The 14,035-nt window shown below is 48.1% G+C and overlaps 3 protein-coding genes across 3 annotated transcripts; 1 reads left to right on the top strand and 2 right to left on the bottom strand.

Annotated features, from left to right (window-relative positions):
* Positions 1–677: 677 nt before the first annotated feature.
* On the top strand, positions 678–8,305 carry LOC128730253 (small G protein signaling modulator 2-like). Its single transcript, XM_053823288.1, has 13 exons — positions 678–723; positions 3,121–3,341; positions 4,483–4,655; positions 4,716–4,935; positions 5,012–5,233; positions 5,302–5,611; positions 5,672–5,851; positions 5,924–6,063; positions 6,134–7,291; positions 7,370–7,494; positions 7,576–7,755; positions 7,832–8,109; positions 8,183–8,305. Exons 1-13 carry the CDS (start codon positions 678–680, stop codon positions 8,269–8,271), a joined length of 3,342 nt encoding a protein of 1,113 aa, XP_053679263.1. The 3' UTR covers positions 8,272–8,305.
* Positions 8,306–10,380: 2,075 nt separating this feature from the next.
* Positions 10,381–11,334, bottom strand: LOC128731842 (elongation of very long chain fatty acids protein AAEL008004-like). The gene is made up of 3 exons (XM_053824989.1): positions 11,274–11,334; positions 11,013–11,203; positions 10,381–10,938 (listed from the first exon to the last, which is right to left on the bottom strand). Exons 1-3 carry the CDS (start codon positions 11,332–11,334, stop codon positions 10,381–10,383), a joined length of 810 nt encoding a protein of 269 aa, XP_053680964.1.
* A 1,431-nt stretch (positions 11,335–12,765) lies between these two features.
* Positions 12,766–13,645, bottom strand: LOC128731843 (elongation of very long chain fatty acids protein AAEL008004-like). The gene is made up of 2 exons (XM_053824990.1): positions 13,391–13,645; positions 12,766–13,314 (listed from the first exon to the last, which is right to left on the bottom strand). The coding sequence occupies exons 1-2, from the start codon at positions 13,643–13,645 to the stop codon at positions 12,766–12,768; spliced, it is 804 nt and encodes a 267-aa protein (XP_053680965.1).
* Positions 13,646–14,035: the final 390 nt, after the last annotated feature.

Below are 14,035 nucleotides of genomic sequence, written 5' to 3'. Positions count from 1 at the left end.
CTATACCCTGAAAAGAGAAACAGGTGCAAAAATAGGCAAGTGTGCTACAATCGTTCCGCTGTTCTAACGATGCTAAGCGTGAGCTGTGACGAAGCTTGAGGTTTTTCACAAGTGTCCTTGGGCTTTGGAGTGGCACGGCAAAGAAGGCAATTTCAGCTCCTGGGTGTATAAAATGGAGCGCAAGTGAGCGATGTGATACCTACGGTTCGGGACAAAATATGCTGCGAAAAAAGATTTGCTAAACATTCAGCAAATTTATTCAATAGATCGTTTAGGTGAAAAATGCTTCCACGGTCAGATTCGTTCGCGTGTGCATTACTTGCCAACCATGGCTTGCTTTGATTGGTGAGGGGAACGAAACCATCTGGTGAAGGTTAGGCTCATACAGGCCAAATTTGCAGGATATGTGCGTGCTTATGGTAGCGTTTCGTCATATGGTGGATATTTAGAGCATTTAATTTTACGCATAGTGCTGTTGTTGGCATGTTTCCGGCTAAAACAACTAAAGAGAAGGAGCAATTATAGGACCAGAAGCTATAGAAACCACACCGCAACGGTTCCATACGGTGCATCTGCTAACAATTGACTCATTCCATCTTCACGCCAGTCATCGGTAACGGATTTACATCACAATCGCTTGAAATTGCAACAGGATTTGCAATCGTAGCTATCGAAAAATGTTTCCCGAAATAAATCCCCCGAGGAAAATGTCGTTTCAAGCAGGTACGACACAAATTACATTTCCCCCTCCGTTACGTATGCATCCCCGTTGCGGATTGATCGTTATGTTATCGCCATCTGTGTTTGTATGCTTACAATCCTCGTTTTGCGAGCTTTTTTGTTGTTTCGGTCTGTAGCGCAATATGGCAACAAGTGACTACGTGAAATGGGATTAATATTTTTTACAAAAAATGAAAGTAAATTGGTAATATAAGCTTCTAAAAACACCCACCCACCGATGCATGAGTGACTAAATCATTTAAAAAAAAACACACACACATACATTTGCGTACGCCCGGGTGAAATTTGCACTATTTTTCCAATTTCCTTCTTCAAACCTACATCGTTTCATTGCCGAGAGCGAGTAAAACCTCCAGGCATAGGAAGTGGACAGCGATTATCTCAATTTCGAGCAAGTAGAGCTCTCTTTCGTGCAACGAACATTGTGCCGTTTTGTTTATATCGCTTTTACTGACCATCCACCAGCTGTTTCTACGGCCATCTCCAAGTAAAATACGATTTTTTTTCGAGAGAGAAATCTCCACCCTCGTAAAAGGAGCTCTTGCTCTATCTGCCATCGGCATGCGAAAGTTTTCCTTGTTGCACTGTGTTTGATGGGTTTCCCTCGTTTTTGATACGCATTACTACTCCCACACCACGAAGTGATAGAGTGTACGGATATCTCGGATACGGCTGCGTATGTTTTTATTGCATTAATTAAATGGCCACTAATTTAGCCCTTTTGCTACAAAAGCAAACAGGTTGGTTGGGCCAATAAGCTCCGCTTCCCCCGCGATTATGCCGCCAACAGAAAGGGAGTCACGGGTGGCATATGCCGCGACATCCCCATCGTACCTGTGTATCGTATGAACGCGTTCCATGAGCAACGTTGTTCCTTTTGCAAACAAAAAGGCAACGAAAGGGCAGCGGATACAGTGGGCGCCCATACAAGATATACCTACAATATGCTTTCATTTGGAAGATAAACAATATGCCGCTGAGTGAAAGGATGATTAATCGGGCTCAAGAAAGTATCAAAGGAAAACAAGTAGCAATACGAGAGTTGCGAATTTCCCGATAGTAGTAACCACCTGCTACGCGGGATTCGATTCCGTGAGAGCGGAAAAACGCTTAAAGCTTCTCACCAAAAGCTGCTCACCGTGAGTGATGGTGAGTGGAAGTGAGATGAGATGAACGGTGAGAAGCGACGAGTGAGCGAGCGAGCGAATCTGGGAGGTGAACTTTTCGCTTGGTTTTCAGGCCGTAGATAATCGAATCAAACACTGCGGCACATCCGGTCAGCAAGGGTCATTGGATGGAGCCGAAAAGATAAAACCTACGCCTACACTCGGTTGGGATTCGCGTGCATATGTGTGCCACAACACTGGGGGCGAAACTGGTAAACAAGCTGCTGTAATAAGAAGGCTGCTGTAATGCAAAGATGGCATTTGTGCTAAATTACATTACGAATTTTCTTCTGTATGCTAGCATCCCTTCCATCTAGCGAAGATGTACTTTGACGATTTCATCCTCCATACTGTCAATTACCAGCCACCAGGCACCTCCATCATGATGGCGAGGCCTGATGGCGTTACTTTTGCATTTCCAAATCGTACATCAAACGAGCGAGGTGATATGGTTTGCGCTTGAGAAAAATTTAGTGTATTCTCTTTGCGATTTTTCCTCTTTTGGTACATCCGCTTTTACCCATGGCTCGCTCGCTCGTCACTTGCTGACGTCAACACCGGTCAGTGGCGAAAAAAACGAATTTTTACGAAGCAACTTTGGCACATGTTTTGAATTCGCTTTCATCAATCATACCTATGCTTATCTCTCGATATTTTACCTCTTTTTGTTTTCAAACATTTCCCCCCTCCTCCCTGCCCAGCACTGGTCGCCGGTTTGCATGTGTAGATTAAAGCCTTAATTTAATTTTCGTGGCATTGCTCGCTTTCTGTCATTCATACCTGTTGCTTGTTATGTTAAACAAGGAAAAAAGATTGTATAAATATCTGTAAGCTTTTCCTGATAATCTGACGAAAAATCGGATTACGTTCGAAAGCTCCATTTAGTGAATGTTTGTTCTTATAATTCGTCCTCACATTATGTACCTCCCTTCGTACACTTTTCGTCTTTGTACAACCCGGTCAACCCACTTTGGGCCATCACGCTCATCTCATAATCCTTCCGTGATTAAAACTTCACGCCGTTGGCGGTACATTTTCGCATCGTCTCGCGAGTGCGCACTGCAATCGAAAACTGAATTCCAACACGTGTCTTTTTGCATTTCATTCCTCCGAAACTGGGTTCACGTGGCGCAAACTAACCCCGTCCCGGTCAAAACCATCCCAATCCGTCCCGATCACGCACGATCACAACGATCGCGCCCATACGATCCAGACCCGGTCGATTTCAAAGAAAAGCTCATAGCAGCGGTGAAGAAAGAGGTCAAGCAGGTGATGGAGGAAGCCGTCACCAAGAAGTACATACACGAAGAGTCCTGCTCGGTGACGGCCCTGTGTGCAGCGGTCGAGGCCTGCCTGAGCCAGGGTCTGCGCCGGCGGGCTCTCGGCCTGTTCAAGACATCATCCACGACGGCCCTTCTGCACAAGGTGGCCAAGGTGAGTACCCACGGGTTTCCGTGCCCGTGTATCCCGCCCCCCCCCCCTCCTCGGCTTGTTCTCTCTCTCTCTCTCTCTCTCTTACTCCGGTGCCCTCCAGCTCCCGACTTTCCTCTGATGGCGTTTAGTGTAGATCGGCTTACGATCGGTTAGTTTTACGTTTCCTGTCGCTGGTCGATGGTGTGCAATCCGTTCAACGTGTTAAAAGTACATTTGTTGAGTATTGAGTAAAGCGAGAATTGGGTGGAATTTTCCACACCCCCACAAACGTATCTGTAGTGTCTCATTCGGCGTTCCCACTCCATGGAAGAGCAGCAAAAATGTAAGCAAATTTTGGCCAAACTAAACTGTCGTTAAGCGTTCGGTAGAGTACATGCGTTTGGTTTTAGTTTTGTGTTTTTATTTTCTTCTTCAGTTCCAGCCCATTTCATTGCCGTTTGGTTCGATCGGTACAAATAAAGCGCTTTCTAAATCACAGTATTTCTCATTTCCCAACGCTTTACAACTTATGTTTGAATTGGGCCGCTTTTAGATAGCAGATTTCATGACAACAATCGCGACAAAAATCATCTTTCAAGCTTTTACGTACACTTTGGCAATCTTGAGTAATTTGTTTGTTTTGTTACATTGTTCAACTTGTACGTTTCATTTCGTTCATTCGTTCGTTTGTAGGCTGTTAGAGACCTGGATTAGATTCACGTCATGTCATTCCGCAACTGTCTCGTTTCATTTGTACTGTATAGTGGATTAAGTCTTGAAGTTGAAGTTTTCATTACCAGCTGTTTGTTTGGGGTGAACCTCTGTTTAAATAGCTGCAGGTCTGTTGGTGTTGCGCCTAAACGTAACTCAAACACGCTCTTGTGACCACCAGCGCGTTCCTTTTCGGTAATCCATACATCCCAACATCCAAGATCCGTTTACAGTGTACGGATAACACATCTACATCCGGCAGAAATTGTGCCGATCGATCCTTGGGACATTAGATCCTTCCAAATGAACACCATCCGATAGTACCTTTGACCGTCCCGATGAGGCACAAATAACCGCTTACACATACAACACGTGCATCTACGTTTTGTTGGATGTTTCTTTTTTTTTATTCTCGCCTTTTCCTGACCATCGTGCCGCACAACCAACGCAGCACTGCCCCGAAGCCGCCTGTATCAGTAAAAAGGTGCAGGACATCGAAAACAGTGACCCAAACAAGCGGTCCTCCTCCAGCAGCGACAGCACGAATAAACCACCGATACTGAAAAAGGGGAGCAGTAACTCCGTATCGACTACCACACCGCCCCAGACGACGACCGTTGTGAAGTAGGTGTTCCCAACTACTTGATGGAACTCTGTTGTATTAATCCCAATCCTTCGCCACAGATACCTCTGGATACGGTTGGCCTTGTACGAGAAGAAACTGTCCCGCATCATCGACCACCTGGTAACGAATGCGACGCGATACTATGAACGAGACTCACTCGTCGCCGATCCAGATTGCGGTTCCATACTGAGCTCACTTCTTGTGGGACCGTGCGCTCTCGATTACTCCCGTGCCAAAACTGCCGACCACTACTGGACCGATCCGCCCGCGGACGAATTGGTGAGTGGACGATCAGGACTTGCGATGATTCCTTGGTTCCTAAATAGGCAATACAACAAACATCATTCCCACGCAGGTACAGCGACACCGAATCAGCTCGAGCAATCCGACACCACCGGCTTACCGAAGACCAATGTTGAACTTCAAGCGAAGCCTTCACACCAGCTCGGACGAGGGCAGTATGGCGTCGTTCAAGTCCAACAGCTTGGCGTCAGCCTCGAAGGACTACGTGGAATCACTTCATCAGAACTCACGCGCTACGCTACTGTACGGCAAGAACAACGTTCTCGTCCTTCCGGTAAGGCACTCGATGTCGAGAATTTGAACTCCCTTTGCTGACAGTTTCCTTCTTCCATGCACCCGCAGAAGGACGTCAGTGAACCGATGCCGGGGTACCTTAGTCTGCATCAGACGGTACAGTCCCTCACGATCAAGTGGACACCGAACCAGCTGATGAACGGCTACACCGAGACGGACAACATCGACAAGAGCTCGTACTGGGCGTACGCGTTGAACGTGAACGTCGACGAGATCGTGTACGTCCATTGTCACCAAGCACGTGGTGGTGATACAGGTGGTACCATCATTCTCGTGGGACAAGATGGCGTCCAACGTCCACCGATTCACTTCCCCGAGGGTGGCCATATGGCGGCGTTCCTGAGCTGTCTCGAAACAGGTACGTAGACCCTGTAACTCGATGAGCCAGCGTGACGTTGCTTCCGTTATGCGTTTTTAGGTCTGTTACCACACGGCCAGCTAGATCCGCCGTTGTGGTCCCAGCGGGGCATCGGACGTATCTTCCCGTGGCCACAAAAATCACGCCGCCGGCCACTTCCATCACTGCTCGAGAACAACGACGAGATGCCAATTGACTATGTGTTTCGGGTGGTAAACAAGGGTAACACGGATGAGTTTCGTACGTATCGACACACGCCGCTTGTATCGCTCGAATTAGTGATGATCTTCTCCCTTGTTTCTCTGTCGACAGTGGCCACACACTCGATACTGGAGCTGGGACGTACGAGTCCACGGTATCGGGCCCAGCTGAGCAGCTGTTCGACGAACGAAAGCAGTGACTGTTCCAGCAAGAGCCTCTCGATCGATGCCATGTCCATCGACAGTCCGAATGTGAGTACAGCGGGGCGTAGGTTTTGATTCAGGATGATTTCCTATGATCCGTTCTACCTATCCGCTCTAGCCCCAAACGAACCAGTCCACCAGTATCGCCCTCGTGTGCTCGACAATGAAGCGGCAAATCATTTCGCGCGCCTTTTACGGTTGGCTCGCGTACTGCCGCCATTTGTCCACGGTCCGGACGCACCTGTCGGGGTTGGTGAATGGGCGCATCACACCGGAAGCTGGTGCCGAGGAGGGTCTAACACGATCGCGCTGGGAAAGCCTGCACGATGGAAACGGTGTCGTAGCGGACGATCAGGAAGTTTATCGGTTGGTGTACTACGGTGGCGTTGAGCACGACATCCGGAAGCAGGTGTGGCCGTATCTGCTCGGACATTACACCTTCGGGAGTACGCCTGACGAACGGGCTGAGCTGGATGAGACGGCCAAGCACTACTACGAAACTACCATGAGCGAGTGGCTGGCGGTCGAAGCGATCGTACGCCAGCGGGACAAAGAGAAGACGGCTGTGGCCGTGGCCAAACTGAGCTCGGGAAGTGGCAGCATGGAGAACAAGAGCAAAACCATCGATCACGACGCAGACGGTGAGGAGGAGGAAGAGGAAGAGGAGATGGAGAACGAGGTGTTCGAGGAAAATGGCTTTTCCGACATGTCCGAACCCGAGGTCGAGGGAGAGGAAAAGCCGGAAAGCAAATCGAAAGCGGCCAAGGCAGCCATCACGCTTCCGGTGACTGCTCACGGGACTGCTGTGGAGAAGGAAAATGACCCGGAACAGGATGTGAATGGACGACCCGAGGCGGACGAGCATGATCAGGAACAGGACTTTGATAGCAACAAGAGTTCTCCTTCCGATTCGTCGTACGCTACGGTCGGGAACGATTTTATCGACGTGGCGGACATCATATCCCCTATGGGTGAAGCGGGAATCGAGCGCATGCAGGAAGGTGAAGATGACGAACCAGAGGAGAATGCTGACGTGCAGGAGGATCCGGAATCGCCACACTCTCCAGAGCAACCACGTGCCGTCATCGTTACTGATGCGTCCATCGATGTCACCATGATGCCGACCGAGGTCCGAGAGCTCAACAACAACAACAACAACAACACGTTGTCAACTTTGGCGGAAGAAGGCAGCAACCATCAGCAAGCACTTGATTCGCTGCAAGAGCCCAAGTCAGCATGCGTGTCACCGGCCAGTTCAAACGGGGGCATCTACAGTGTACGTGATTTGTTGCGAGCCCAGTTTCACCGATTTTCCGTCGATTAATGAAAGATCTGTGGTTGTCTTTTATTACAGAGCGAACTGCTGGAATCGTTCGGGTTGAATCTGCATCGCATTGAGAAGGATGTGCAGCGGTGCGATCGCAACTACTGGTATTTTGCCAACGAGAACCTGGACAAGCTGCGAAACGTCATCTGCACGTGAGTGGATGCTGATTTGGGGCGTTTAATGAAGGAAGATTTTCAATCCCCTATTGTTCCTTTATCTATTTCCGGCACCAGGTACGTCTGGGAGCATCTAGACGTCGGGTACATGCAGGGCATGTGTGATCTCGTCGCGCCCCTGCTAGTCATATTCGACGACGAGTCCCTAAGCTACGGTTGCTTCTGCCGATTTATGGAGCGCATGATCGAAAACTTCCCCAACGGTGGTGCGATGGATATGCACTTTGCCAACATGAGGTAAAGCGAGCTGGACTCCAACTCCTGATCGTATAAACCGTTCGGATGACCTTGGGTTTTTTGCTCTTGCTTGCAGATCCCTGATACAAATCCTGGACTCTGAGATGTACGATCTGATGCACGCGCACGGTGACTACACGCACTTTTACTTCTGCTACCGTTGGTTCCTGCTCGATTTCAAGCGCGAGCTCATCTACGCCGACATCTTCTCCGTGTGGGAGGTGATCTGGGCGGCTAAGCATGTCGCATCGGCCCATTTTGTGCTGTTTCTGGCGCTGGCCCTGCTAGAAACGTACCGTGATATCATTCTCTCCAACAGCATGGACTTTACGGACATTATTAAATTTTTCAACGGTAACGTCAACGCGGATGGGGGCGAAAGTTACACCCACCTGCTGACACTGGTTGGCTTTGATTCTCTTTCCAGAAATGGCCGAAAGGCACAACACACCCGCCGTTCTGAAGCTGGCGCGAAGTTTGGTCCTGCAACTGCAAACCATCATCGAAAACAAGTAAGCTGACCACGGGATGGTTGCGTGGCGTTCGCTCCATCGTGAGCAGAGAAGGAATTTGAACCACATCCTGTGTGGTGTAAACTTATATAAAGTCTATCCGCACATGCAAGGCAAATGCAACGCGTATACATTCACATTGTACAACAATGGCTATTCTGTAACTACTCCATTGCGAGTGCGGAAAGTGAGGTAGACAAATATTATATATTTTGACATGGCAAGGCCACCTATAGCACATGCGGCCCAGTAGCCCTATGGCACCGATATGATGATACAAACAAATAAGAAGTAAACGAAGTGGGAGAGATGGTAACAAATTTACGTACTAGACGAGAGCCAGAAAACTCTTTTAAATACCAAACTTAACTGTGAACGTAACTGGTTCTTTAGATACTTCAGCACTCTATCTGTCTGTAATGTCGCTGTTACCTATTGAACAGTTCCCTCTGCATTTTTGTAGTCGATCCTTGTAGCTCAAACAGGCCCAACGATGCGAGCCTCCGTTTGTCCTGTCCTGTGTATGTGTGTATGTCCGGAGTGCGTACCGGAGTACTGTTGGTATTTTAGTTTGCTTTTCTTTATCGTTGTTGATGTTGTTGCTGTTGTTGTTGGTGTTGTAGCCGTTTATCGAGATTTTGTTATCTATTTACACTGCGCTAGAGAAACTGTTTACACTTTTACAAAAAGTGTACTACACTTTGGGACTGTTTCCTGCTTGACGGAACCAACAAAACCCCGAGTATGCTTGCAGGTGTATTTCCAACATTCCGGCCGGTACCGACTGTGTCGCTATATAGTTGATGTACAATTGCTAATCCTATTGTACCATGCTTCCATTACAAACGCAACTACCACCGTTTCAAATGCAGTAATCATGCAACCGAATGCAATCTGATGATACTACCGAAGCAACCATCGCACGCACATCCTAGTTCCAATTGCATCTGTCGCTATGGAAACCATTCGGTTTTATTTTCCCAACCCTCAAGGACTCGCCGTGTCTGTTGAGGTTATCGTTTTTACCAATGTAAATGTCTATATCAAGTAGCAACCGACAACAATATCCTTAATATAACATCCATTAACACGAAAAACAAAATGAAACGTAATACCACTTAAATATCCAGTGCAATTGAATCTTATGATGAACCGTACTACAAAAAAAGAAAGTAACAAAATAAAGTTCACGAAACACGTGGAAACTATTTTAGATTTGTAAGAAGCCTCCGATAGTAGCAGGGGAGCATTAGTGCAATGGGTCTTACCAGCATTAGTTCCTGATGTATTCGTTTGCTTTCTAGGGTTAAATGCAAGACAAAGTCAAGGGTATCACTAATGAACCATGTACAAAATCCACTCAGACACGATTTCGATTTTGTTGGAATATTAACATCTCTACCGCAAGTTTTGTTTTTCGAAAAAAAAAAACACTACCTGCAACAGGACACGATCCATAATGGCATGATTTGGTGATCGAATTTGTCGGTCGCGCACAATCAAACCTTCAACCAAATCAAACAACTCAGTGCAGACATCGTCAAGTCACAACCAACAAACTAAAACGTTATCCTTATAAAAGACAGAAGAGTCAAAAGTCGACATATAATCGCATACCAACATATTAACCTATCCTCGACACTAGTGCAATCAGGTATGGATCCAGAGCAAGGTTAACGCAACAATTGGCCAAAACACTAGGGCCCTAAAGGCAGGTCCAGTAGCACAGCATTTTAGAGCAAAGGGTAACGCAAGCGTACCAAACGGGTTAGAGCCAAGGAAACCGCTGCAGAGCAGCCGGTCGTGGGAGTATTTTTGTGTAGTAAATGTTGATATCTAAGAGTGTTTTTGTGACAGGAATAAGCTGGAGCAGCAAGGCAACACAACTAAACGGCAGGACTAGTAGACGATCGAGGACACATCCTTGATACTGTGGTTCTATTTTTTTTATTATTTTGAAGCAAGACACGGCAAGCAAACAAAGTTTGCAGCAAACAGTGTTTAGAGCAGCACTATTCAATAAAGGCATTATATCCTACAACAAACTTAACGGATCTTGGTTCCTTGCGTTCGCTTCAAACAAACACTTGACGGCAGATGAGCGCTCGCGAGCTCATTTGTTGTGATACCTCGGTCTTCTTATGTACGTACGCCAGTAGAAATCGCTGAACATCAGCAGCATAAAAACGTTCTGCATTCCCACGAACCACAACACCGCACGTGGATAGCCGCAATCGATGTCGAGCAGAATGGGACGGAAGAAATGAAATACCAGATAGCCGAACTGTGCCATCTGCAGCAAGGTGATGTAGCGCTTCCAGGACGCACCACGTGTCACTTCCGGTCGGTAGATCGTGAGAAAGAAGTAAAAGTACATGACGGTGTGCACGAGCGTGTTGAGCAGGCCCAGCATAAAGCTGTGCCCTCCGACTAGATAGCGCATGAAGAAGGACGACGAAAGGGCCATGATCGTGTGGTGATACACGTGCAGGAACGACACGTGGGATTGCTTCTTGCGCAGCACGAAGAACACGGTGTCCGCAAGGTCGAGGATCTTCAGCAAAAAGTAGAAATATCCAAGCCGCAGGATCGTCATCGCTTGAGGGTTCGTGTCCAGTTGCAGCGGTTGACAAACAAAGGAGTGTGAATAACTAAACAGATACCGTATGCCCTGCAACGTGACAAACAGCCGGATCAACGCCAATGATAGGATTATATTCGGGAGCTAACTGGTGATAGTCTTACCATCGAGAACGCTGTCGCATTGGCCACCACCTGCACCAGATTGTAGATGATGAGAAAGCCGCGCATTTGGATCGGTTTTCGATTCGCCATAAGCCTTGGGCCTAGACTCTGAACAAAGTACAGGTAGGCTGCCGTTATCAGTGGCACCGTCCAAAAGGACTGCAGAAGAGGAAGGTCGACAATTCTGGCATCTATATAGGAATAAGTGTGCTCTTGATCCTTGGAAATGCTCCATGATGGAAAAGGTGTATGTGTATATACCTGTTTTATCCACGAGATAATTCCTATATTCACTATAGATTGATCGTAAGATCAAAGCCATGATGTACGCCTGCTCGCAACACACTCGAAGAGCTCAACGATCCCTGCGGCTACAACTCTAGAATGGGACTGACTTCCACCCGACTCGTACAAATTCCAGCTAATAGGCGGCTTTTGGTGTTCTTACGGGCAATTAATTAACCATACACCAACGTGGACAGTAAATAGGTTCGTCACTATATGACGTAGATATGACGTGAACTTCAGCGGTTCCTATCGTCGACGAAAGTGATCGTTGTTCTATTTGTAATTACCTCCCGTGTGCCTCACAGGACGGCTATGGCAATGAACTGCTGCGAAGGATGTACGAGCAGTAAATAAAATTACAAATCTATGTGCAAATTTATCGTGCTCTTATGCGTCAACACGTGGGAGAGGAAAATTGTGCCAGTGACCTGTAACTTGGTGTAATTTTACGTATCAATAGCTCGCGATGCACTCCATTCCAGAACAGATGCGTCTGATGTACCTGACCTACAACTTTGGCGGTCAATTACGCTACGTAATTAAGGATCGTCCTCTTTTATGTGTCAAGGCTGCTTAGTGCTATACAAATGGGCATGTTTTCAACGGTAGTGTCCTTTTATTCTACGACTATTGACGTTCTGCACGTTTGGCGCAATACACCATGCTTACTGCCTTCAATGAGTTGCCAAAGCTTAAGTTGTCGAGTAAGTTAAGTGCTTTAGTACTTTAGTTTAGAAATAATCGTGGAATAAATGTTATACCCATTTGAAAAAAAGGAGAATAAATGCTACAAAAAGACCCCATTCTCAAGCGAAACAGCTTCCTGTGCTGGCCACGATGAACCTTGTGTAAACATGGTATGTAACTAACCCCGCAAATAGGGTTAAGGTCGTGGAATTTTCGCTGGTTCACGTTCGGCATACCTACCCGGTACCGGGAGCAACAGCGTCACAGTGACATCGACAAATTCGCACGAGGAACCACCCAACGGTGTACTAACCTATCTGCCGTAGAGCGGATAGGAATAATTGATTTCCTTTCATTTCCTCGAACCGCTGGGACCGGGAGCAGCGATTGGAAATTGTAATTAATGGACCCGGTTCATCGGTTGATTCTGACATTGGAAACGGAACACCTCTTGTTGGTTTCGATTTTGTCCGCTTGTTTTTTACCTCTAACTGGTATCAGTCGTTTTATTTGGCTTTTCGTTTTCGGTTTTGGCTTTACATGTTTTGGTTTTTCCTTTACTCGCACTCGTTTACATTTTGGCGGTTGGCGCGTTCACAACTTTAATTTGTACGTTGATTCGTTTCGTTTCGTGTTTTTTTTTGTTTGTGTGTGGCAGCAACTAGAGTTTGCCCCCTTGCCGGTGCCCTGCCTCCAATGGCGGGTCGCCCCTTGGAGGTTGGCCTCTGGCTGATGGCCCCAAGGATAGCCCCCCAGTCCGCAAGCTACCGCACACATGTTACTGCCGTTTCTTCTTCACGATGTACGACTTAATGTAGAAGTCCACGAACAGGCCGAGGATGACGATGGCCTGCAGGAAGCCGACCCCCATCCAGAAGCGCGGAAACTTGCACTCGCGGTTAAAGAACAGCGGAATGCCAAAGTGGAACGCGAGGTGAACGAACTGCAGCAACTGCATGCGCGTTAGGTGTTGCTTCCACCAGGCGCTGTACTGCGACCCGTACGATGACAGCAGGTAGTAGAAGTACATGACGGCGTGCACGAGCGTGTTCCAGATCCCGAGCATGATCGCGTGGCCGCCGGGCACGTACAGCATGCCAAAGTACGACCCCAGCACCATGATCGTGTGGTGGTACACGTGCAGGAATGACACGTGGGATTGCTTCTTGCGCAGCACGAAGAACACGGTGTCCGCCAGGTCGACGACCTTCAGCAGGAAGTAGCTGTAGCTCAGGTACATCTCCTCCAGTCCGCGGTAGTCCGTGGTGTAGTTGCACACCTGGCACGAGTAGTTGTAGTCTCGGTACACGAAAAACATCTTGGTCACCTGCAACGAAGCCGAATGGAAAACGCGGGTTGGCAACACTGGTTCGTCGCGTCTCACTCGCAACGCGGTCACTTACGATCCACACAAACAGCACACTGTTGATGAGCACTTGCACCACGTTGTACACGCGAATGACGCCACGCAAATCGAACGGCTTCCGGTGGGCCATGATGCGTGGACCAACGTTCAGCACCAGAAGCAGGTAGGTACCGAGCAGCGCGAACAGTGGCCACGGACTTCCGGCTAGCGGAAGATGCGCACTGCGCATGTCGCGCCTTTCCACCATGTACTCCCGGTACAGGTCGTACATTCGCTGCAAAACCAGCGTCATGGCGTCAGGACTTGCGTCTCCTGCAACGACGGGAACTGACGGCGTGCCGGGATCGTATCACTAAGGCGATGGTGTACGGTTTGCCACGTGGCACGACCACGCGCTACACTTTTCGACTGAGTGGCCGCTGGGGTGGGACCGCTGCTTTTAAACGCCTTAAATTTGCAATGCATATCCGTGCGCACGATCGGGTACCTATGGCTAACGGGGGACCCGCTTAAGAGCCGCTGGTCTGAGCTTACACTCGGAATCGAAGTCGAGGAAAGTCAGTTTCCTTGTGTACGATTGCGCTGGTGCAACCGAATTGGCTTTCGCTTATGCGCGAAACTAGGCCATTTTTCGAACCGGAGCATGCACTAGAATCGCCAATCGGGATCGGGTCTGGAAGTG

The sequence above is a fragment of the Anopheles nili genome, chromosome 2 (genome assembly GCF_943737925.1).
Source record: "Anopheles nili chromosome 2, idAnoNiliSN_F5_01, whole genome shotgun sequence".
NCBI classification, from domain to species: Eukaryota; Metazoa; Arthropoda; class Insecta; order Diptera; family Culicidae; genus Anopheles; species Anopheles nili.
Note: the sequence above shows the minus strand (reverse complement) of the source record. Positions and strands in the feature narration are given on the sequence as shown.